The 24,418-nt window shown below is 51.2% G+C and overlaps 1 protein-coding gene across 1 annotated transcript; it reads right to left on the bottom strand.

The window, feature by feature from the left end:
* Positions 1 to 238: 238 nt before the first annotated feature.
* On the bottom strand, positions 239 to 23,384 carry IUM83_17536 (Mannan polymerase complex subunit mnn9; the record flags this gene model as incomplete). The annotated part of the gene is made up of 8 exons (XM_067942489.1): positions 239 to 503; positions 557 to 638; positions 709 to 1,061; positions 1,136 to 1,438; positions 2,788 to 2,928; positions 20,920 to 21,734; positions 22,301 to 22,503; positions 22,574 to 23,384. 8 exons carry the CDS (start codon positions 23,382 to 23,384, stop codon positions 239 to 241), a joined length of 2,973 nt encoding a protein of 990 aa, XP_067787385.1.
* Positions 23,385 to 24,418: the final 1,034 nt, after the last annotated feature.

Below are 24,418 nucleotides of genomic sequence, written 5' to 3'. Positions count from 1 at the left end.
TTAGCCTCGCGAGTGTCTTCGTGGATTTGACGCTACCCCACTACCTGATCAATATGCGCCCATACAGCTACGCCACGCATGTTCTACCTGGGAGCTCGGACGAGTGTACCTGGAACGGTTAAGTCCTGCTATCCATTCGACGGGTAAATGACATGGGGCTACGCAACGTGCAAGGAAGCGAAGATTGGTTTGTAGGCATTTAATAGACCGCTAACAATGTAGTCTCCGAAGCACAAGACTACACAGCATGATAGATGCTTTCCTTGGGCATGCCCCAGCACCTAAAGCCGAGGAAGTGTGCGTTGTAGCAGAAACCCTCAGTCTCGATGCCGTCGTAACCCTCCGCTCCCCACTCGCTTCCGATAGTGTAGTGAGCTGGGAAGATCACACCTTGTCGATGAACGTCTGCACGAACGTACAGCATCGTGCCACCCACCGAGTCCAGCGGCACAGCAATTTGGTTCTCTCCTGGAGATTGTGCATATTCCTCACACTTAGCGGCCCTGGCACGAAATTCTCTTCCCCAGGTGACCGAACTTTGCGATGTCCAACCCACGCGTTCAAGTCGTAGTCGTAGGAATCGTTGCTTTGGTAGTTGTATCTGCGGATACACATGGGCGTCACGACGTCGAGTCTCACTGCCAAGAAACAAGAGTCATCAGTGATCCTCTTCATTATGCTCAAAACTTTGGCAGACCCCGCACGTACATTGAATCATTTTGATCAGAAGATCGGCTGGGATGGAGATGATGTCGGCGTCAAGCCACAGCACGTGCTGGTGCCACGTCTCAAGGTTCGAGAGCAGCGCGTAGTTTCGATACCGAGCGAGCATTCGCCGTCGACTCGACTGGAGCTTGTCGCTATGTCGGTTGAGACGCGTCAGCCCCTCCTGCGCGAAATCGTTGCGGAAGATGACCGAGAGCCGCGCGTACTCATGAATCTGTCGGCTGAAGATCCTCTTCACCTTCGTGAACTCCTCCACAGACGACGTCAGCATGGCGATCGACATTTTCTCCTTCGGGAAGTCGAGCGAGCTCACGAGCTGGAAGTAGTCCGCGGCGCTGCGGTTGGTCCCCACGACTCACCGTCGTTGAACACCGTAACGAGGAGCAGCGAATCCTCCTCGCGCGTGGACGGTTTGGCCAGCATCCGCGTGTTCTCGATGCGGTAGCGCTGTCCCGGTTCGCTCTTGCCAAACTGCGGGAACAATTCCGAGTACTCTGGGAAGAGGCCGGTTGTCGACTTAATGGAAAACGACACACCCGGGTTCAGGGACGCTTGCGGCGGCGTGTTCGGGTGGAGCACGCTTAGTGGTGGTAGCGTCGGGGGTTCAGGAGTTAGTGCAAGTAGAGCACGGAACGACTTGGATCGATTTGCTACGAAAGATCGCAGTCCGAGTCCGAGCAGCACTGTTGCGATGAGGGTGACCACGAGACTCCTGCGATTCGCGCGGCGCCATTTCTTCGACGCACCCAGACGCCAACGCTGCCAGCGCACAAGAACAACCTGGAGATACATGTCGCCGTCAGCGCTCGAAAACGGTTGGTGTGACGCAGTGGAAGCTTGGTTTTGAAAAGGGCAAAATGAAAAGTGATATTGTAACTTAAGTTCATACTCTATTGTACTCTAGGCCAGCTACACACTTCATGGCCACTCGTTGTTGAATGTAATTGTTACTTGACAGGTTGACCCGTAACTTCTTCACCTTGCCGTCCCATAAGTCGTCCCGTAATCTGGGTTTTGCTGTAACGGGACTAAACAATTCACAGTTCGTTAGGACTGTCTAGTATCCCGTTGTTAACTATACATGAGTTGCCCCCAAGTCCTAATTTTATTTCTGTCACGTTTTACCTCACAACCGGTACCGTACTGATATTCACAGTTCATTAGAACTGAGTTAGTTAACAGTTCGTTAGGACTGTGTCTGGTATCCCGTCGTTAACTATACTGGACTTGTGAATTTCTGTCATAATTTTATTTCTGTCTTGTTTTACTGCACAACCGGTATCGTACTGATATATATGTTACTTACTACTAACTTAAACGTAACTTTACGATAGTAGAGAGGCACGCGAAACCCGTCACGCGGCGATAGATACTGGGGATACCGGGCGCTGCGCCGCGCCGCGTCGCAGCCACTACCCCAGCCGCCTCCCTACCCACCACGCCACCACGGGGGCCCGAAAATGGAGGGAATAGCAAAGGAAAAGGAAATGGCGCGGAATCGCTTAATACACTGGCTGAATTTGATGCTTTCGATGAATACATACCGACTTCCTTTGTTTGTTACTGACAGCAATGTTGTTGGTACAGGACTGCATAGAAGATACATTAAAATGCAATGATCATGCCAACGACTCGTTGAGAATGTTATCGCAGTTCTCCCAACCAGTAAAATCTCTATCGTCGTCTACTTGCCCGACATCGCTGCACACATGGAACTGAGGATGGGGGTACTGACCCCGTCCATGCATCACGAATCTTCTTTCCGTCCGCGATTGTTACAAACATGTTCGCCGACATCTCCGCGTATTCGAACATGTCGTCGCGGTGTGGCGTCATGTGCGCCGTCGCTCCGCTGCCGATCAGCCACGACCGATCCTCCCTAACATTGAAGGCTGAGTCTTCATTGGTATCACCGTTGCCTTGCTCCGGATAGTCCCGCTCCATGTGTCCGACTAGGTCGCAGTTGAACCACTGCCTTGAACCTGCCGAGCTTACGTCCGCCATTGCGCTTCTGGTCAAACCCCTTTCCGACCTTGTCGAACTTTCGGTTCTTACCCTTACCTCCGAACGAGGTAGCCTTCAGCGCACTCCTTCTTCTCCTGTCGCTCGTACTCCTTGAGCAACTTCTCCTTGACCTCGATGAGAGTCACATCCTTGGAGTTCTCGACAATCGATGCGATCAACACGTACTCAGCGGGCAGACTACTCAGCAAAATAACGAGTTGTCGACCATCCTCCAGAGTCTCGCCGAGCGTTTGCAGGCCTACGATGAGCTCGTCGACCTTGTCCAGATGCGTCGCCATCGTCGAACCGTCCTCCATCTTGAATTCATGGAGGCGACGAGTCATCGCTACCCGGTTATGCATCGCAGTCCAGTTGTAGAACTCTCCTAGTGTGTTCCATGCTTGAATGAATGAGGTAGCCGACCGAATCTTCGTGTGGTGCTCCACCGCTACCCCTTGAGCGATGAGTCCGAGCGCCTTCATACCGTTAAGAAACCAGACCTCCGTGACTTCATTCGGATCCTTCGCCAGTTGCACGTGCGCCAGCAGCCCCTTCCTCGCCAGCGTCATCCGCATAGCGAACTCCCAATGGAAGCAATTGTCTCTTCCCCAGATGACTTCGGCCTTCTTGCTGATCGTCGGCACGTCCGTGGTCATAGAGCTTGAGCTTGGTGCGGCTGTTAATCTGTTCGTTTTGCTGCTTGTGCGGAAGTGGACATACGCCGAAGTGGGATTTAACGTTAAGCCTAAATCTACGTTACTGTCCTCATCTCCCTGTTGTTCCCCTTGTGATCCTTGATGCCCCTCATAATGTTGTTTACCGGATGCTGTATTTGACTTGATTTCATTATGGTATACCCTACCGACGACTCAGTGCCAGTCAGTATTCGGTCTACCCACTCCCATCGTGGCGAGCCACATGCCGTGTCTACCGTCAACTCGTTCACCATGAAGTCATCTCCGGATGAGTCTTCGCCGTGTCCATGTCCTTCCTGTCTGCATTGACGACGCACAACACCAACAGTAACTGTGCCGTGGCCAACGCCTAAGTATTTTTCTACACGATCCCACGTTCGCGCTTCCTTGAAGACCTTTTCGTCCTTCAGGGCAGCCATGAATGTGAAGCACCTCACGTCCTACTTCTTCTGACCGGGTGACAATTCGTCGCGGTCGTCGTCCATCTCCGACATTCTAGCTGCAAGCAAATTAATTACTGGGTAAATGAGATCAATACGAAGCTATTTTGGGTATTCGCGCGCTTATCAAACAAGAACTCGGTGTGAGCTATGCCGCTATATCTGGCATGTTAAAAATTCTTGTTCCAGTCATTAATGTAACGGGGTTACACGTACAAGTGGCTGCAAGCCACTTGTGAATTTAACAGATAGGTTATCTGTTAAAAGTTTTAGATACTTCCTCACCTTGGTGTAAGACACACCGATGGATACATTGAAGTGGACCACCACAGTGAGTGGTCCACACATACCCAAAGATCCTATTGGTAGAAAGCAGCATCTTTCTATCAATCAGAGACATGCATATTAGCGGGGCTCTGACAGCCAGCCGCTGCCAACCCTTTCATAGATGATAAACAGTTTTTAGCAGATTTTAGAGGAAGATCAATTTACAAACAATACAGTTCTCATTTTACCTTAAACTAGCTACTTGGAGTCTTGTCTAAGTTAACTTATATTTGTGTATTCAAATATAATTAACCTAAGTAATTACTAAGTACTTACGCTTCCTCATACACGTTGCGCAACGTGTAAGCTAAAGTAGCGAGTCAAGTTAGACCCACAACACCTGGTAGCACTTTGTAGTCCGTCCAACGACCGACTGCTTGACGTTCGTACGCGGTGTACGAACGCGGAGCCGAGAACCACATGAGCACGGAGGTGCCCATGGAGAGCTCCAACACGCCTGCAACGCATGTTGCACGCGCTGACTGCCCCCACCTGTCTGACCCAGAGTGGGAGGCTATCCAACGACTGTCAACAGTCATTGGAGAAGCGGTGATAGCCACGATGCTGCGTACACTATCGCCGACGGAGCAACATGGTGTTGCTCTGGGCTTCATCATGAAGGAGCAGCGTGATGCTGCTTCCTCAGTGACGGCGTCGTCAGGGACGACACCGCGTGCTCAACCATTAAAGTTGAGCGTAAGCAATTACGTGGGAAGAGAGGGCGAGCCTCTCCTCCGCTGGCTTGTCGAGCTCGACACAGCGATAGCGGCTCGACGTATCGTCGACCCGCTGTCGAAGGTCGCGTTCGCCATGTCCTGCCTTGGCGGACGCGCAAGGAGTTGGGCGTATGGACGCCGACTCTCCGATCCTACGTGCTTCAGCACGTACGAAGTGTTCAAAAAGGAGCTCAAACAAGCGTTTGAGCCCCCGCAAAACGAGTTCCGGTCGAGGGCGGAGTTCCTCGACCTTCAGCAGGGTAAGCATGACGTCCATGCTTACGCGCAGCGCGCACGATATTTGGTATCAAATATCGTGACTAACCCGATTGACGAGGCGACCAAGGTCGTCACGTTCATGAAAGGACTTAGAGTTGGGCCCGTGAAGACCTATCTCTTCCGAGAGTACCCGAGTACTCTCGAAGCTGCAATCACCCTTGCCATGCAAGAAGAGTTTAGCCTGCGGCAGGCTAAACTCCATGTAAACGCACCGAGGCCGCAACCGCGCCCGGTAGCGAGGACGGGAGGTCCAGAACCAATGGACCTCTCGAACGCAACAACTGCTGGTCACCAGCAGCACGGAAGTAATGTGCGATGCTTCCGTTGCGGAAGGATCGGTCACTTTGCACGGGAGTGCACAGCTCCCATGCCCCCTGGAGGTGGCCGTCGTGGCGATGCTAGGCATCGCCGCGAACAAACAAAAAACGCGAACATCCAGTAGGCGCGGGGCGCCCTACTGGTAATGCAGTCACGCGTGCCGACATCGGGCACGCGACACTGAGGACTGCAGCCCCCAGTGAGACCAGCTCTCACTGCAAGAAACAAGATGACAGGCCAAACCTAGTCATCTTGAAGGTTTACTCGAAGAGAGCGAGTGACTCTCTTCGAGCTTTGGTAGATTCAGGCGCGTCGAACAACTTTGTTCGACTACGAAGCCTGTCGAGACTTGACTTCGAGGAGGTAGATACACCTCGAAGTCTTCTGGAGGTACGATTGGCAACAGGTGCCATCGTAAAAACCGAGAAGCGCGTCGTGAATGTGCGCTTCTCGTACAAACAACGAGTGTTTGTCGAACACTTTATCGTCCTGGACTTGGACGATAAGTTCGACGTGGTAATGGGCACGCCGTGGCTTACACGGCATGATCCGGGGATAGACTGGAAGAAGTGCACGCTCGTGTGCTTCGGCCGCGACAGCGGAACACAGAGCGATGGCCCTGTTACCGCAGCGCACGCACCAGCAGGTGCGCGCGACTCCCCAGTCGAGACAACGCTTAATGCTGCTCTCCCGGAGTGCCCAAGAAGTGCGCGAGGGCGCGCACAAGTGAGACCCACGTCGGCAATGCTGCCGACGTCGGAAGAAAAAGATGTGTTGGTTCCGGGAACCAACACCCACGTTCAAGCGTGTAAGGGACAGTCCCTGACCCGAAGAGGTCAGGTCGACAACGACGCGTCGGCTCCGGGAGCCGACGCACCCTCGGTCATGAGGGGCTCCGCCAATGAATGGCGTCGAGGTGACGAAGGCGTGTCAACTCCGGGAGTTGACGCTGCAAACAGTCCGGACGGTTGCAAACGTACCGCACTGACGCAATTTGCATGCTGTCGTGCAGCCGGGCTGCACGACGAAGCGCCATGCGGTCAAGCCGGGCTTGATACCGCGCGCCCGCGGACAGGGTTCGCCGGTGAACAACTGTCCACGGCCGGGCCTGGACCAGAAGAACAACTGTGCGGAGCCCGGCTCCGCACAACAAGAAGACGGCGCAAGCGGAAAACGCTGCGCAAGTCTCGGTCCGGGACCGAGACGCAACAAGAGCAGTCTGCTGGGCAGACTGCGGCGGTGACGCCGAATGTCAAGACGCTAAGCGTCTTGACGCGCACCGATACTGGATTCCAGTATCGTGACATGGAACTCGCTAGTCCTCCGACGACGGCGTCGGAGTTGACTTCGCTTCCAGCCATGAGCTGGAAGCGCTTCACGCGCGACTTGCACGATGGACGCGTCGAGCAAGTCTGCGTTCTTTTGGACAGCGAAAGAACGGCGAGCGAGAGCGAAGAGCTGAGGCAGCTCTTCATGGGAAGTACCACTGAGAGTGGAGACACTCTCAGTGCGAAGACGAAGCGAGAGCGCTTCGAGGAACAAGGTTGGGACTCGCTGAAGTCGAGTCCCTATTACGAATTGTTGAGGGAGTACAAAGACGTACTCCCGGAAGACATTCCTGCGGAGCTTCCGCAGGATAAGGGCATTCAGCACGAGATTGATCTCGTGCCGGGCACAAAGTACTGTGTCACGCGGCAGTGGCCACTGCCGCGAGAGCAAGTGAAAGCGATCGACGACTTCTTTGAAAGTCGTCGTAAAGCAGGACAAGTGCGGGAATCAAAGTCCCCGCACAGTGCTCCGACGTTCTGTGTCAAGAAACCACAGGGCGGATGGTGCATCGTTCATGCCTACAACAAGCTGAACGATGCGACGGTACCGGCGCAGACGCCGATACCACGAAAAGATGTTATCATCGATTCGATGGCCGGGAGCACCGTTTACAGTGCTCTCGACTTGCGAGATGGATTTTACCAAATCCTAATGCGTGAGAGCGATATCCCTCTCACGGCAGTGAGCACGCCAAGCGGCATGCTCTGGGAATGGCTAGTAATGCCACAGGGGCTTAAGAATGCCCCTGCGACTTTCAACAGGTGCGTGACGCACTTGTTGCGCTCGGTGCGCGACTTCGCACCGAGCTACTTCGATGATGTATTCATCCACAGCCGGGCTGTGGACGGAAAGACCGACGTAGAGATGCACAGGGTGCATCTCCGGCAGCTACTTGAGCTTATGCGAAAGCATAAGCTCTACGCGAACCTGAAGAAGTGTATCTTCGGGGCGAGCGAGATACCCGTCCTCGGGTGTCTCGTAGGGAAGAATGGTGTTCGCCCTGACCCGGAAAAGGTCAGAGTGATCAATGAATGGCCAACGCCTTCAAGTGTCAAGGAACTGAGGCAGTTCCTTGGCTTGGCCACGTACTTGTGCAAGTACGTGGAGGACTATGCGGGCAAGATCCGCCCGCTGTCACAACTTCTTAAGAAAGAAGCTGTGTGGAATTGGACATCCGATTGCCAAAAGGCATTCGATGCAGTCAAGCGGGGCTTGACTGAGGCGCCGATCTTGGCAGTGGCTGACCAAGATCGCCCATTTCACGTAGTGTGTGACGCACCCGATTTCGCGATCGGATGCGCGTTGATGCAGCACGATCACGAAGGCCGTGATCGTGTCGTCTACTACCAATCGCGTCAGCTGAAGCCAGTTGAGCGCAACTATCCGGTGCATGACAAGGAACTCCTTGCCATGAAGTATGCACTCGCAAAGTTCCGAGTGTACTTGCTTGGGAGTAGACCATTTGTGGTCTACACCGACCATGCTTCACTGCGCACCGCAGTGAAGTCGCCACACATTTCACAAAGAATGGCGAGATGGCTCTCATTCTTTGCGGAGTATAAATTCCGGGTCGAATACAAACCCGGAAGATTGAATGTGGTGGCCGACGCGTTATCACGTCGGCCGGACTATGCAGAAGCTGTTGACGACAATGCCATTGACGCCATGCGATCGAGCAAACCCACATCATCTCTGTTGGATGATGTGAAGGCCGCGTACGCGCACGACGCGGACGCGAAGTTCTTGCTGGCCTATGGCACAGCGCCTTCTGACAAGTCCCGTCAGAAGCTGCCCAAGCACCTTCGAGTGCGTGCACACCGCTTTCGTGTGCACGAAGGACTACTACTTTATAACGCAGTCGACGACAACGCGGATCGCGTTGTCATGCCAAATGACCATGACCTGCGACTCAGGATCATGTACGAGTATCATGATGCCCCGACTGCGGGACATCTCGGACGTGAGAAGACTTACGTCCTTCTCACGCGCGACTTCTACTGGCACCACCAGTATAAGTGGGTGCGCAAGTACATTCGTGCTTGCGAGGTATGCCAACGCGTAAAGCCTGCGCCATTCGCGCAGGCTCCACTGCAATCACTACCGACTCCGTCGGAGTGTTGGAAGTCCATGTCTTTGGACTTCATCTTTGGTCTTCCCCCGGACAGCGGAGGGAACACCGGTGTTGTGGTCTTTGTAGACCGTTTCAGCAAGATGGTACATCTTGCTGCGGTGCCAGCAGAGGTGACCGCGAAGCAGACGGCCCGTCTGCTCGTCGACATGGTGTTCAAACACCATGGCATGCCGTCCGACATCGTGTCGGACAGAGACCCGCGCTTCACAGCGCACCTATGGCAAGAAGTGTTTACACTTCTTGGGAGCCAGCTTTCCATGTCGACTGCGGATCATCCGCAGACGGACGGTCAAACCGAGCGCGTGAATAGCGTGCTCGTCGATATGCTGAAGAGCTACGCTCACTCGTTCCAATACTGGAGCGAGTGCTTATCGATGGCAGAGTTTGCCATCAATAACTCAGTGCATGCCTCGACCGGGCATACACCGTTCTGCGTGAATACCATGCGGCATCCACGCCTACCGAGTTTACTCGGAGTGATGGCTCCCACTTTAAGTGGGGGAGGATCTACGACTGCAATACAGCAGCCGCAGAAAACCGCTGACACTTGCACAGTGTCAGCTGCAACAATGGACAAACCACATGAGTCTGCGCAGGGCGCAGACTCCCCCAACAACATGGCCAACGACCACGGGTCTACGCAGGGCGCAGACACCGCAAAGAACCACGCAGAGGCCGGGCCTCTAGCGGAGAGCGAGCTGAATGACTTCAGCTCGGATGCAATCCATTTCATCACCAAAAGACAAGCCGTAATTCGGTTTGTCCAAGACGCAATAGCAGCTTCTGTTGATCAACAGAAGCTGAACGCAGACAATGTGGGCAGAGGCAACACAAATGAATTCAAAGTTAGTTCATTGGTTTTGTTAGCTACTCAAAACCTGCCGAAACATGCAGTTTCGGATTTCGGAGCAAGCAAGCTTGCTCCGCGCTTCATCGGGCCGTTCACTGTGTTGGCACGGCACGGCAACGCATACACGCTAGACATACCGTCTAGCATGCGCCTCCATCCGACCTTTTACGTCGGACGGCTGAAGCCATACCGGCAGCACGAGCCATCTAGCTCGGCTGACCCGAAGCCTCGGCAGGAGCCGAGGCAGAAGCGGAGGACTTGGCCTCGGCGACGAGCAGCCTCTCCTCCAGCGCGCGGACGCGCTGGAGCAACCCCTTCATCTGGGTCCCCAGCTCGACCTGGATATTCGAGGCGGTCTGCGAGACCGCCGCGACTTGAGCCTTCTGGTTCGCCAGCTCCTGCTTCAGGGCGGCGAACTCAGCGCTCTGTAGACGCTCCACGACGGTCACCCGGTCGTGGAGAGGCGCATACTGATCAGCCCGGGGCTGATCATACCCGGGGCGTGTTCCCACCCCCGCCACCGCCGATCCGTGACGCCCGCGGCTCAACCCGCTGGATTGTTGAGCGGATTGTTGACCATAGTATCCCGAAAACGAACCCTCAAGGGGCTCGTTTTCGTATTCGTTGGAGAGGATTTCCTCCCCATCGAGATACATAGAGCCGCGGAACGTCTTGCTGGAGGACGTTCCGGAAATGGTGAGGGCGTACGAAGAGCAGTACGCGCTGGCGCAGCGGAAGTAACACGAGCGCTGCGATCATCGCTAGCGCCCGAACCCTCACGTGCTAAGAACTTAGCACGGAGCTCTTTGAGACTCTCGGGCACACGGAACGACGTGTACCCGTTCAGGTCGCGGTCGCTCAAGCGGACCGCGCCTGGAAAGCACTTCGTGCACTGAAGCCCTCGGGCACAGCACACGGCACATTTGCCTCCTCCGCAGCAACATGAAGTTGCTCCAGCTTTCCACGCTTCGAGTACGTCTCGAAGCGATCACGCGCTTGCTTAATCCGATCACGGTAAGCACTCGGCCTCTTGTTGAAGTTCTCAACAAAGGCGTTCCAGCTTTGACAAAGTGCCTGCCATTCGGGCACTTTGCTGCGAGAAGAGGTCTTCTTGCTTTGAAACCATCGGAGCTCATGAAAGAGTCCGATGTAGTAATCGCGCCTTTGATGCGTTTCCGCATCAAAGTGCAGCTCGGCAGCCACAGCGTCATCTTTGATGGTGCTGCATACGTACAGCGGCACCTCGTTCGGAGGTACCGAGTTTCCAAACCGGTCCGCGATCTCGGACGCGGACGGCATCCATGGATCGCGCGCTGCAGATGCAGCGCGTGGAGAGCCTTGAGCTTTGACATCACGCGCTGCAGCACCAGCGCGCGGAGTACTGAGAGCCCCAGCGGAAGCGAGTGGGGTATCGCTCTCAGTACGCGAACGCTTCGAACTCGAAGCGTCCGATTCGTCCCCTTCACACGGACGAACGTTCTTGGCGTGAGGGTCGAGCGATTCGCTCGACACCGATTCTTTTCGCTTTGAGGGCGAGTCCTCCTCGCCCTCCATATCTTCATCGTCGTCGTCGAAGTCGACGACGTCGCCGTACTTCGCCTTCTGGCGCTCGAAGTAGTCATCGATGGAGAGATGACTCTCCACCGACTTCGGAGTCTTCTTTTCTTGAGGCGCGCTCATCGTTGAATGAGCGCGGACTTCTTCTCCAAACGCGGAGAATTGACGAATGGTCGATTCAGAGATTGTCGTGCGGGGACCTCGCGCGTCCAACCTTAAGAGGGGGATGGTGTAACGGGGTTACACGCACAAGTGGCTGCAAGCCACTTGTGAATTTAACAGATAGGTTATCTGTTAAAAGTTTTGGATACTTCCTCACCTTGGTGTAAGACACACCAATGGATACATTGAAGTGGACCACCACAGTGAGTGGTCCACACATACCCAAAGGTCCTATTGGTAGAAAGCAGCATCTTTCTACCAATCAGAGACATGCATATTAGCGGGGCTCTGACAGCCAGCCGCTGCCAACCCTTTCATAGATGATAAACAGTTTTTAGCAGATTTTAGAGGAAGATCAATTTACAAACAATACAGTTCTCATTTTACCTAATCGAAGTCACTTGGAATCCCTTCTTATTTAACTTATATTTGTGTATTCAAATATAATTAACCTAAGTAATTACTAAGTACTTACGCTTCCTCATACACGTTGCGCAACGTGTAAGCTAAAGTAGTGAGTCAAGTTAGACCCACTACAATTAATGACGATTACAATAACACCTGATCATTAGGGGTCAGAGATGACGACTGTACATTATACAAAAAACGGGTTTGATTCGCGTGCACTTCAATCAAGGGATGAATGCCTGCTACACTAGTTTTAACATATTCTCTATTCACCTTGGTTCCTTTGGGCCGTGCTCATTTATTGTAGCTCCAGCCTGAGTATTGTATTTCGACTTTCACGCAATTACGCGCAGTGAGCAGCGTCAACTCGCCGTCTCGTTTGTAGTGTCTGGTGTCCATAAGTCGATATCAGACAAGGCGCTGGAACGTATGACCTTCGAGGATCCGAGCGCTGTAGCTACAACAGGGAATTCGCTTTGCGATATGTTGAGAATATGCTCGCAAACGATTTCGCGTCCTTCCTGCACAAAGTGGTGACCGTCCCATAGCACTGTATTTCGCACCGATGCATTCATGGCGTGGAAGAACATGTAAAGGGGCAAGCACGGGATTGCCGATTTCATTGGCGTTTCGACACATGCGCGAGCATAAATCCCTGGTCATGCATCGGATCGATCCACTATGCTCTTCCATTTCATTTTATCTTCCTTTGTATGCTTGAGTCTGGCGTCGTCATCGACGTGCGGCAGTGTGGCCAAAACTATATCGGCGGCAAGTACCAACGCTTAAAATTTGTGTACAATTAACTCCAGACTTTCCTTGTACGAATCAACCGGACGTGCTTCTCAGCTCTGTTACCGTTCATCAGGACTGTGACGTGAAAGTCCGTCTGCCAATGAGATGGCAGAGGACTCCCACGTCAATTGCTAATGCATACCTTTCTGTTTACGCTGTACAGCGTAATAAAACATTGCATGGTTTATATTCGTTAGATGCTATCCTACTGGTCAATATCAAGAATAATCATGATTATGGGACGCATAAACATGGAGTTTCATGCGACCTCATTGGCTAAAAACCTTGAGATGTGCAATAATCAAGTTTTCGAGCCGAACTTTTGATTATGGGACGCGAGTCGCATATTTGGATCAAGCTACGTTTTGGATTAGTAGATTCTCATTGGTAGATCAGGATAGAGTTAGGATCTGAGATTGATAGACTTTAGGATGGGACCTGGATACTTGTTTGCGTGTCCAGGTCGCCAAGAACTATTGGTTGTGCGGCGGCAATGAGCCGACGCCAAACTTACGATTCAATCAATCACTTTTCAACTTCCAATCTTCCTCTCAAGTGTTCGACGGGCGCCCGCCACTGCGCCCTCAAGCTTAGGGTCTTCGCATCGGTTTGTGTGACATAGTAGCGCTTGTCGTGTCAAGCTTCGGTTCAAGTTCAAGAAAGATTTACTCGTTGCCACATCGTGGGAAGCGAATTTTACCTGTGACTCTTGGAGCCAGCCACATCGTGGGGAAGCTCTAGGTTGCGAACGTGCAGCTTTTGAGGAGCACACTTCGAAGAAGTGGGTACATTATCACTCCGTGTGGCCGGTGGAAATACCACGTAGGGGCTTTGCCTCCGCCTAGATCGGATTGTACCTAACCTTCGCTGTGTGCTGGGCTTTCACTAGAAGCCGGTTTAGCACCAGGGCGCCTGCATTGTGTCTGCGAAAGCGGAACTTTGTAGAAGTATAACGGTCCTTGGTTACCCGGTGGTAGTCCCTTGGCTCTTTTTCGATCTTTGGAGTCGGTCTATGGCCCGCTACAAGAAGGGTCACAACCAAAGCAGTAAGAGGAAGCATCAGAAAGCGAGTGACGTCAAAGTATCATCGACGTCTACGCCTGCTCCTCCACCTGTTACGGCGATTGACACCAGTCTTTTCTTTTCGCCAGCCGAGGCGGAGAGTTTCGCTAAACTTCAAGTGGATCTCCTCCGCCAGGTCAAAACGGCTAAGCGGGTTTTGGGCAAGTTTCGCAAAGAGACTTTCTGGATCAAGGACGAGAGCATCGAGGCCCAGGTTGATCGCCAACTTAACCTGGCGTTTCTGAACCTTTTGGAGTGCCAAGACAACCTTGCTGCGAAGCTTAACAGCCTTATTCGCCAGAAACCACAGCAACACTAAGTTGTAAAACACCTTTTGAGCTTTTAATTCCTTTTCCGTTTTATTTCGCCGTATTTTACGGATCACTCACCGAAAAGTCCATCTGTCCTACCGCTAATGACTATGACAAGGAGTAGGGCAGCTGAGAGTGAATCGTCTAACCCGCGGCAACGCCAAGTGCCACGGACGGCTCAAACGGAGGCGGCAACGCCGCAGGAAGCTCACCACGAAGTCCCACCCGCCGGAACGGCAAACGTTGCACCTGACGCAATGTCAATGCAACAGTTAATGATCTGGTTAACGCGACAACAGCAAATGTATCAGTCGCAGATGCAAACGCAATTTCAGATGCAAATGCAGCAAGCCAATAACCGTTTTGAACACTTGCTCGCATCGCAAGGTGAACGACGGAAGAAGGATCCTCCCATGTATGAAGGGAAATTCGGTGAAGATTTGGAACTATGGATCTTTGCCACGGAGGAATATTACGCTAACAAGCGCGGATTGATGGAGGCCGATACGTCCGATTTTGTGACCATGATATCCAGCAGTTTAGATAAATCTGTGCTAAACTGGTATCGCGCTTTTTCGTCAGATTGTGAAGCGGCAGGAGTTCCCAAAACATGGCAATTGTTTAAGGCGAAGCTACGTGAACGCTTTCGTCCCAAAGACTTTGAATACAATCTACGTGAGCGATTGTTTCAGCTGAAACAACACGGGACCATCCATGAATATGTGTCATCGTTTCAGGATCTGATGTCTCAATCCGAGTTGGAGATTTCGGAGATGGAGAAGCGGTTCTACTTTCAGAACGGACTTCGGCCGGAGACAGCGAAAAAGGTGAAGGAGCTCAGTCCAAGATTCTTTCACGAAGTAATTGAGATTGCAACGAATTTCGAGTTTGCTCACTATGGAGGACTCTCGGCAAAGACCACGGCGAATCACCAGCCTTCTTCGAAAGCGGCATCATATGTGAAACCAGCGGCTAAAAATACAAGCAAGCCGCCGGAGCGAAAGCTGTCACCGAAGAGTGGACCAAAAGAGGATTGGCGAAAGTCAGCCACTTGTCATACTTGTGGACAAGTCGGTCATATCAAGCCGCAATGCAAGTCCACCAAGGAAAGCAATCACTATGTTGGCGGATCATTCTACGCCATTTTGGAAGTGAAAGCTTTAGCTTACAATCAGGAGGAGGCAGCGACTGACGTCTCAATATTCGTCGACAATGGAAGCAGCCTCAACGGTGTCACTGAAGATCTAGCTGTACGACTTCAGCTGGACATCAAGGAGCATCCTGACGACATGATGACAGTTCGTCTAGGATACAACCAAACAGTGCAAAAACCGAGACGTACCGTCGAAATGATGTTGCAGATTCCGGATTTCCCGGTGACGTGTGAAACGTTTACGGTCATGCCTGTCCCGGAGGATAAAGATGTGCTTCTCGGAATGTGCGTTCGGTGAAACGAAACTGATCACAACGAAGTAATTTCTGAAGGAACTCCGCAAAGAGAAGGATATCGAAGCTGTGTTTGTTGTCAATCCACACGACTCAGAAAAGGCTGAGCGTTTTAAGCAACAAGGATGGGAGGCACTGGTGAACAACCCCGCATATGAAGTATTGCTCAAGTATCGCGATACTGTGTTTCGCACTGAGCTGTCAAGTACCACTCCCCCTATCCGCGAAGGGATTGAACACGAAATTCAACTTCAGGCGGGAACACAACCGATTTCGGTGAAACAATGGCGCCAAAGCCCGGAGCAGCGAACGGTGATCCAGGAATGGACGAAAGAGATGGCACAGGCAGGTATTATTCGATCTAGCACCTCTGCATTCAGCGCCCCGACGTTCTGCGTCAAGAAACCCGTGGGTTGGCGCATTGTGCACGATTATTGTCAACTCAATAGTGCCACCATTTTGCCAGCGATACCGATGCCGAGAAAGGAGGACACATTTGATGCGATGGGCGGTAGTTACTGGTTCTCCTGCATGGACCTCTTGTGGGGGTACTATCAGGTTAAACTTCGTGAATCTGATATTCCATTTACTGCTTTTTCGACGACCAATGGGCTGTTTGAGTATCTTGTAACCCCGATGGGTTTGAGCGGTAGTCCGGGCACATTTAACAGGCTGTTACAGCGAGTGTTCAGTGACTTGCGCGATGTGATGCGCATCTATTTTGACGACATCTACGTTTTTACGCAAGACAAGGACGTACAGGTGCATGTCGACGCGTTGGACAGAGTGCTTCAACGGTGTCAAGAACAGCAATTGTACGTAAAATTGTCGAAGTGTCAGTTCTGCGTCGAAGAGATCCCCTGTCTCGGTGACTTTGTGTGTCGTCATGGTGTTCGAATGGACCCTGACAAAGTACGCGTAATCAGCGATTGGCCGATTCCACGTACCAAGAAACAAATGGAAAGCTTTTTAGGTACGACGGTCTACGTCTCGCGTTTTTGCGCCGACTTCGCACAATTTGCAGGCCCACTGCACGAAAGTACGTAGGGTTTACGCCCAAAGGAAACGTTACACTTGTCTGAGCATCAGTTGGAATGCTTCCATGAACTCAAACGCCGTCTCTCCACCCCTCCTGTACTACAACTTCCTGATTTCGACAAACCGTTCGGTATTCGTATGGATGCCTCGAATTTTGCCATAGGGGGAGTCTTGTTTCAAAACGAGGGAGGGTTGGAGCATCCGATTGCATACACAGGACGCAAAATGAAACCAGCGGAACTCAACTACCCTGTTCGTGAGCAGGAGTTATTGACTATCATGCATGCCCTTCGTGTGTGGAGAGTTTACCTTCTCGATCGCCCATTTACCGTGGAGACAGACCACAAGAGCATCGAGACTATACTGACGCAAAAGACAACCAATCGTCGTGTTGCGCGCTGGTTTAACGAGCTAGCTGAATTCCAACCGCAGTTCAAGTGGATTCCAGGAGAAAGTAACCAAGTGTCGGATGCAATGTCCCGAAATCCACTCTTTGAGCATAAAGCCGCTCAGGTTAGTCTCAGTGAGCTCATCGAAGCTGCTCAAAACCGTGAAATTGTTACTAGTATCCAAACGCCAAGTGCGACTGTGACGCACTCGGCCAAACAACTGTACTCTACCGACCGGAGAGTTCAGCAGTTGTTGCAGAGTATTTCTAGTGGTAAAGAGGTACCACGCTACTCTGTGAAGAATGGATTGTTATTTTACCAAACGAGAGATGATGAAAATGCTCGACTGGTAATTCCCGATAATGAAGATCTGAAGAACCGTGTTATTTGTGAAAACCACGATCTGGTCACGGCAGGTCACCCCGGATACTTTAAGACATACTTGGGTGTCCAGAAAAGTATTACTGGCCCAAGATGTCGAAATACATTCAACGCTATGTCAACACGTGTGAACGTTGTCAGCGGAATAAGGCACGCCAAACGAAGCCACCCGGACTACTACAGCCTTTGGAGATTCCAGGAGGTGGATGGGTTGATGTGTCGATGGACTTTATGATTGCACTGCCGAGCACGGAAACCGGAAAAGACGCCATTATGGTTATTGTGGACCGGTTGACGAAGCGTGCGAAGTTCATCGCAACTAATACGAATGCGACAGCAGAAGAGACTGCTGCGCTATTCATGGTCAATTATGTGAAAGACCATGGCGTGCCGAAATCGATCGTTTCAGACAGAGACTCCAAATTTACGTCAAAGTTCTGGCAAGAAGTGAGCAAGACTTTGGAGACGACCCACAATCTGTCGTCTGCCTTTCGCCCACAGACTGATGGTCAGACCGAACGTACTAATCGCTTTATTGAAGACTATCTTCGGGATGTTGTGAACCCATTCCAAAATGACTGGGATGAATATTTGCATCTCGCTGAATTCGCGTACAATAGACGTGTTCATTCCTCAATCGGTATGTCACCGTTTGAGGCTGATCTGGGTTATGTGCCCTATATGCCAGATGATGTGGATAGGGACCTGGAATTTGAACAGTTGCACAAATCGGCGCAAGAATTTCTGCTCAAGCAAGATGCAATTTTGAAGATGGCACAAGATGCAATGAGTGAAGCCCAAACTCGTATGAAGTCTTACTACGACAAGAACAGGCTTGCTCAAGACTTCAAACCTGGAGATATGATACTCCTAGATGGACGAAACTTGGACATTCGTCATAAAGGCTTCGCACAGTCAAAGAAGCTCGCACCGCGGTTTATTGGACCTTACCCGGTTGTGAAACAAATTCATCGTGACTCATACGAGCTGAAGTTATCGAAGGGTCTCAAGTTGCATCCCGTATTTCACACCTCATTGCTCAAGCCGTATCGCAGTGATGAATCACGGAGCCAAAGTGAACAAAGTGATTTTGAAGGACGGTACGGAAGGTCAACTTATGCGCGAAGTCATTGATCATCGTAACAAGAAGAAGAAACTCCAATACCGGATTTGGTAGCTTGGTGAATCACGCGAAGAAGCAACGTGGGAACCAGTAGAGAACCTGAATCAGATTCCAGGTCTCATTGACAAGTACTGGGAAACGAAGAAGAGAAAGCCAGCTTCGAAATAGCGGGGTCTTCTTGGAAGGGAGGTCATGTGACGTGGAAGTCCGTCTGCCAATGAGATGGCAGAGGACTCCCACGTCAATTGCTAATGCATACCTTTCTGTTTACGCTGTACAGCGTAATAAAACATTGCATGGTTTATATTCGTTAGATGCTATCCTACTGGTCAATATCAAGAATAATCATGATTATGGGACGCATAAACATGGAGTTTCATGCGACCTCATTGGCTAAAAACCTTGAGATGTGCAATAATCAAGTTTTCGAGCCGAACTTTTGATTATGGGACGCGAGTCGCATATTTGGATCAAGCTACGTTTTGGATTAGTAGATTCTCATTGGCAGATCAGGATAGAGTTAGGATCTGAGATTGATAGACTTTAGGATGGGACCTGGATACTTGTTTGCGTGTCCAGGTCGCCAAGAACTACTGGTTGTGCGGCGGCAATGAGCCGACGCCAAACTTACGATTCAATCAATCACTTTTCAACTTCCAATCTTCCTCTCAAGTGTTTGACGGGCGCCCGCCACTGCGCCCTCAAGCTTAGGGTCTTCGCATCGGTTTGTGTGACAAGGACGGCGTCATTTGTCCCGAGCCAGATTGTGATCAACATTGGAGTGAACGTGTGATTGCTGATTTCATCGTCAACGACGCGCACTGCATATTTTAGCAGCCACCTATAGTGTAGTAGACAAGAAACGAAGGTAACAAGAAAATGAAAACGCGTATTAAAAATCTGCATAACGATACAGCAAATTGTAGCTGTACCTTGTGTTGTAGCCGGAAAGCCCGTGAGCGGTGACGTCGGCCGAGCGTAAAACCTTGTTCTGAACCAGTGGAATGTAGCCGCCTTTTGCTGGGTTGATACCCTCCTCCGTGATCGAGTCTCCCAGGAAGAAAAATGATGGTTTTGACTGGACTGCGGTGTGCTGTTGCTGTTGTCTACGGTGGTGTCGGTGGTTTCGGATGCTGTTGTCTGCTCGGGATATGTCTCCTCCGAATGAGATTGTGATGTCGCGACGAGTGGGATGCTGCAACAACTAGCACAACCATCACCACAAGACGCACATTGCGCTGATTCTTGATACCACTACTAAGACGATCTAACGGCTCATTAGGGTCTTGGATAGGTATCTATCGTTACACGCTTGCTCGCGTAGATATATGATGGTAAATGGCGACCGGTAGTCCACGGTAATGACAAGTGAAGTGGTGAACAGATGAATCGTTGTCACACTAGGATGCGCCAAGCGATTCGGCTTTCCTTCCATCCCACACGCTACATACATGCACTGCAAAAGTTAAATGTACTCAATACAATCCTCAACCTTGACATGAAATGAACACATGCACATTTGGGTCGCTAAAACATAGGCTTTCTCCGGGAGGGGATAGGTCATCAGAACGCGGGGCCCCATGTCAACCAGTCGACTTACCAAATTCCTCCTGTCTGACCCGCCGATAGATGCTCCATTCATTCGGTCATTGCTTGGAACACCATTCAAGGGTGACCCCTGTGGTTGATCCTGCCGAAGATTAGAGCCACCGACACTGCGCGGTTCCAAACCGATGAATTCACCTACGTACAATGAATTCACCTACGTACAATACATTGTACGCCATCCAACATGCTTTGGTGTGGCCAGCCTGGTGTCTAGAGTTTTTTGTATAAGTATTATAATAACCGGTTATCGAAAACTACCATATACTGTAGCGTAAAAAAACAGAGCAAAAGTACACAAAACTATTTTGGTAATGACTAAAATATTTGTTCGAGTACGGCATATTATGTCACGGTGGTTAAAATTCAGTGATTACCCATATTATATCTCTAATCCGTTTAGCTAGCCAAAGATACTGAAATTGAACCTATCCTTAAAACGAAACGATGCATCTCTTTTCCGCAGTTCGTGCTTCGCGTTGGCACTTTTTAATCATTGAGCTTACATTGTAAGCGTAAGTACAAGTTGGGTCTCCGAATTTGGTGATGAACAGCAGGAAGTGATCAAGTCTCAAATTCAGGTACCGCCACAGCTTCGCTAAACTAACAATGAAGAGTTCGCAAGCAGCTCGTTTAGAAGCAGCTTTTCAAGTGCTTTTGTGACCTGAGTAGCATCCTCAGTCCCTGTCTCCAGCATGAGCCCAGTAAATTGTTTAGAAGCATCGTCGTGCGTTGAAGCCGAACTGAAGTGCATTGGCACATGACGCATGATCACTCTGACCAAAGTTCCTGGAAGTGAGGAGCTTGTCAAGGGGGTCGTTACACACCACCCCGTCTCGTCAGCATGCATGCCAGTGAACATGCCTTCGCCCTCAGTAAACGATCGCCACACGACCACCGTCTTGCCATCTTCATCGTATCGTCGACTCACAACGCGCTGCAGAACCGACACAACCCGACCGGATTTCAGTTGAGTGGTGTAGCGAAACTTGAATGCCACCGTGTTCGGGAGACCGTGGTAAGCCTGACGGTCCTCTTGGCGATGGAGCAAACGCCCAACCGTCCAAAGTGTATCACTGGTCTCCTTGAAGCCGAATGGTACGATCTGTACGTCTACAAACGTGTAGAAATCACTCGTGCCTTCCTCTCTCCACTGCTGTTTCAGGTCATCCCAGCACGCGGTCGTCTTGTCCAAGACACAGGAACTCAGTACCGTGCTAGTCTTTGCATACAGTGCGTCAAGGTCCAGCACATAAGCCTGGTAGAATTCTACATCGGAAGGCTCAACACATAGTGTCTTGTGCTGACAGTACGTATCACTGTCCAGCAATTCTTTGCTGTCGTCCTTGGTATGTTCATTCACGTAGCTTCGGAACTCGTGGATCAACGCAGCTTGGGAATCAATCACCGTGTACAGTCGGCGCTGCTCCGCCTCGGCGTTTAATCGAGCTTGCAGCTGCCGCTTCGCCATCATTTCCCAATACACTGGCATCGCCAACGTATTGCGCTCTTTTGTATTCTGCAGGTGTCCCAGCTCCTCGGTGAGCTTTCCAATTTCCTGTCTGAGATGCTCTTTTTCCTGTCGTTGCCGCTCCCGATATGCGCTGCGTCGCTTCCGATCCTTTGTTCTCTCAAGGTCAAGCTTAGCAGCAGCAGCATCGGCGCTTAGTGGTTTCCTCCCTGGTGGCGTTCTTGGGTCACTGCGGAAGACGTTAGTGTCATTTCGTTTCCCCGCCCCCTGAATTGGCATTGTGGATGCCCTCTCCATTTCGTCGGCATCGAGAGCTTGAAGCGAAGGGAACGTCGGTAAGTCCCACGAGAGCAAGAATTCTTCCACCTCGGCGAGAAATACTGCGTCAGGTTTGAGTGGTGCTGACATGGTCAAAGCAGAAATGAACAAATTTGCGGACACTGCGAGAACAACATTCATGTCGAAGATGCTTTATCGAGATTTGAAGTTTACGGACGTTTCAACAGCCAGCTGGATGTGCTTGAATTATAGGTACAGTTCAGATTTGGTCATAATGACGACAGCAGTACGGTTCCATGTACAATAGTGAGGACGAGTTGGCAAACTCAGCTGATTTTTTCGGATTTTCGTGCACAAAAAGCCTCGGCTCCCCACTCGCTTCCGATAGTGTAGTGAGCTGGGAAGATCACACCTTGTCGATGAACGTCTGCACGAACGTACAGCATCGTGCCACCCACCGAGTCCAGCGGCACAGCAATTTGGTTCTCTCCCTGGAGATTGTGCATATTCCTCACACTTAGCGGCCCTGGCACGAAATTCTCTTCCCCAGGTGACCGAACTTTGCGATGTCCAACCCACGCGTTCAAGTCGTAGTCGTAGGAATCGTTGCTTTGGTAGTTGTGTCTGCGGATACACATGGGCGTCACGACGTCGAGTCTCACTGCCAAGAAACAAGAGTCATCAGTGATCCTCTTCATTATGCTCAAAACTTTGGCAGACCCCGCACGTACATTGAATCATTTTGATTAGAAGATCGGCTGGGATGGAGATGATGTCGGCGTCAAGCCACAGCACGTGCTGGTGCCACGTCTCAAGGTTCGAGAGCAGCGCGTAGTTTCGATACCGAGCGAGCATTCGCCGTCGACTCGACTGGAGCTTGTCGCTATGTCGGTTGAGACGCGTCAGCCCCTCCTGCGCGAAATCGTTGCGGAAGATGACCGAGAGCCGCGCGTACTCATGAATCTGTCGGCTGAAGATCCTCTTCACCTTCGTGAACTCCTCCACAGACGACGTCAGCATGGCGATCGACATTTTCTCCTTCGGGAAGTCGAGCGAGCTCACGAGCTGGAAGTAGTCCGCGGCGCTGCGGTTGGTCCCCCACGACTCACCGTCGTTGAACACCGTAACGAGGAGCAGCGAATCCTCCTCGCGCGTGGACGGTTTGGCCAGCATCCGCGTGTTCTCGATGCGGTAGCGCTGTCCCGGTTCGCTCTTGCCAAACTGCGGGAACAATTCCGAGTACTCTGGGAAGAGGCCGGTTGTCGACTTAATGGAAAACGACACACCCGGGTTCAGGGACGCTTGCGGCGGCGTGTTCGGGTGGAGCACGCTTAGTGGTGGTAGCGTCGGGGGTTCAGGAGTTAGTGCAAGTAGAGCACGGAACGACTTGGATCGATTTGCTACGAAAGATCGCAGTCCGAGTCCGAGCAGCACTGTTGCGATGAGGGTGACCACGAGACTCCTGCGATTCGCGCGGCGCCATTTCTTCGACGCACCCAGACGCCAACGCTGCCAGCGCACAAGAACAACCTGGAGATACATGTCGCCGTCAGCGCTCGAAAACGGTTGGTGTGACGCAGTGGAAGCTTGGTTTTGAAAAGGGCAAAATGAAAAGTGATATTGTAACTTAAGTTCATACTCTATTGTACTCTAGGCCAGCTACACACTTCATGGCCACTCGTTGTTGAATGTAATTGTTACTTGACAGGTTGACCCGTAACTTCTTCACCTTGCCGTCCCATAAGTCGTCCCGTAATCTGGGTTTTGCTGTAACGGGACTAAACAATTCACAGTTCGTTAGGACTGTCTAGTATCCCGTCGTTAACTATACATGAGTTGCCCCCAAGTCCTAATTTTATTTCTGTCACGTTTTACCTCACAACCGGTACCGTACTGATATTCACAGTTCATTAGAACTGAGTTAGTTAACAGTTCGTTAGGACTGTGTCTGGTATCCCGTCGTTAACTATACTGGACTTGTGAATTTCTGTCATAATTTTATTTCTGTCATGTTTTACTGCACAACCGGTACCGTACTGGTATATATGTTACTTACTACTAACTTAAACGTTACTTTACGACAGTAGAGAGGCACGTGAAACCTGTCACGCGTGCAGTCGACGACAACGCCGATCGCGTTGTCGTGCCGAATGACCATGACCTGCGACTCAGGATCATGTACGAGTATCATGATGCCCCGACTACGGGACATCTCGGACGTGAGAAGACATACGTCCTTCTCACGCGCGACTTCTACTGGCACCACCAATATAAGTGGGTGCGCAACTACGTCCGTGCTTGCGAGGTTTGCCAACGCGTGAAGCCTGCGTCATTCGTGCAGGCTCCCTTGCAATCACTACCGACTCCGTCGTAGTGTTGGAAGTCCATGTCTTTGGACTTCATCTTTGGTCTTTGTAACGGGGTTACACGTACAAGTGGCTACAAACCACTTGTGAATTTAACAGATAAGATATCAGTTAAAAGTTTTAGATACTTCCTCACCTTGGTGTAAGTCACACCAATGGATACATTGAAGTGGGCCACCACAGTGAGTGGTCCACACCTACGCAAAGATC

This window comes from Phytophthora cinnamomi (genome assembly GCF_018691715.1).
Source record: "Phytophthora cinnamomi strain GKB4 chromosome Unknown Contig61, whole genome shotgun sequence".
NCBI lineage: Eukaryota > Oomycota > Peronosporomycetes > Peronosporales > Peronosporaceae > Phytophthora > Phytophthora cinnamomi.
The sequence above is the reverse complement of the archived record's forward strand: the minus strand, read 5'-3'. Positions and strand labels throughout refer to the sequence as shown.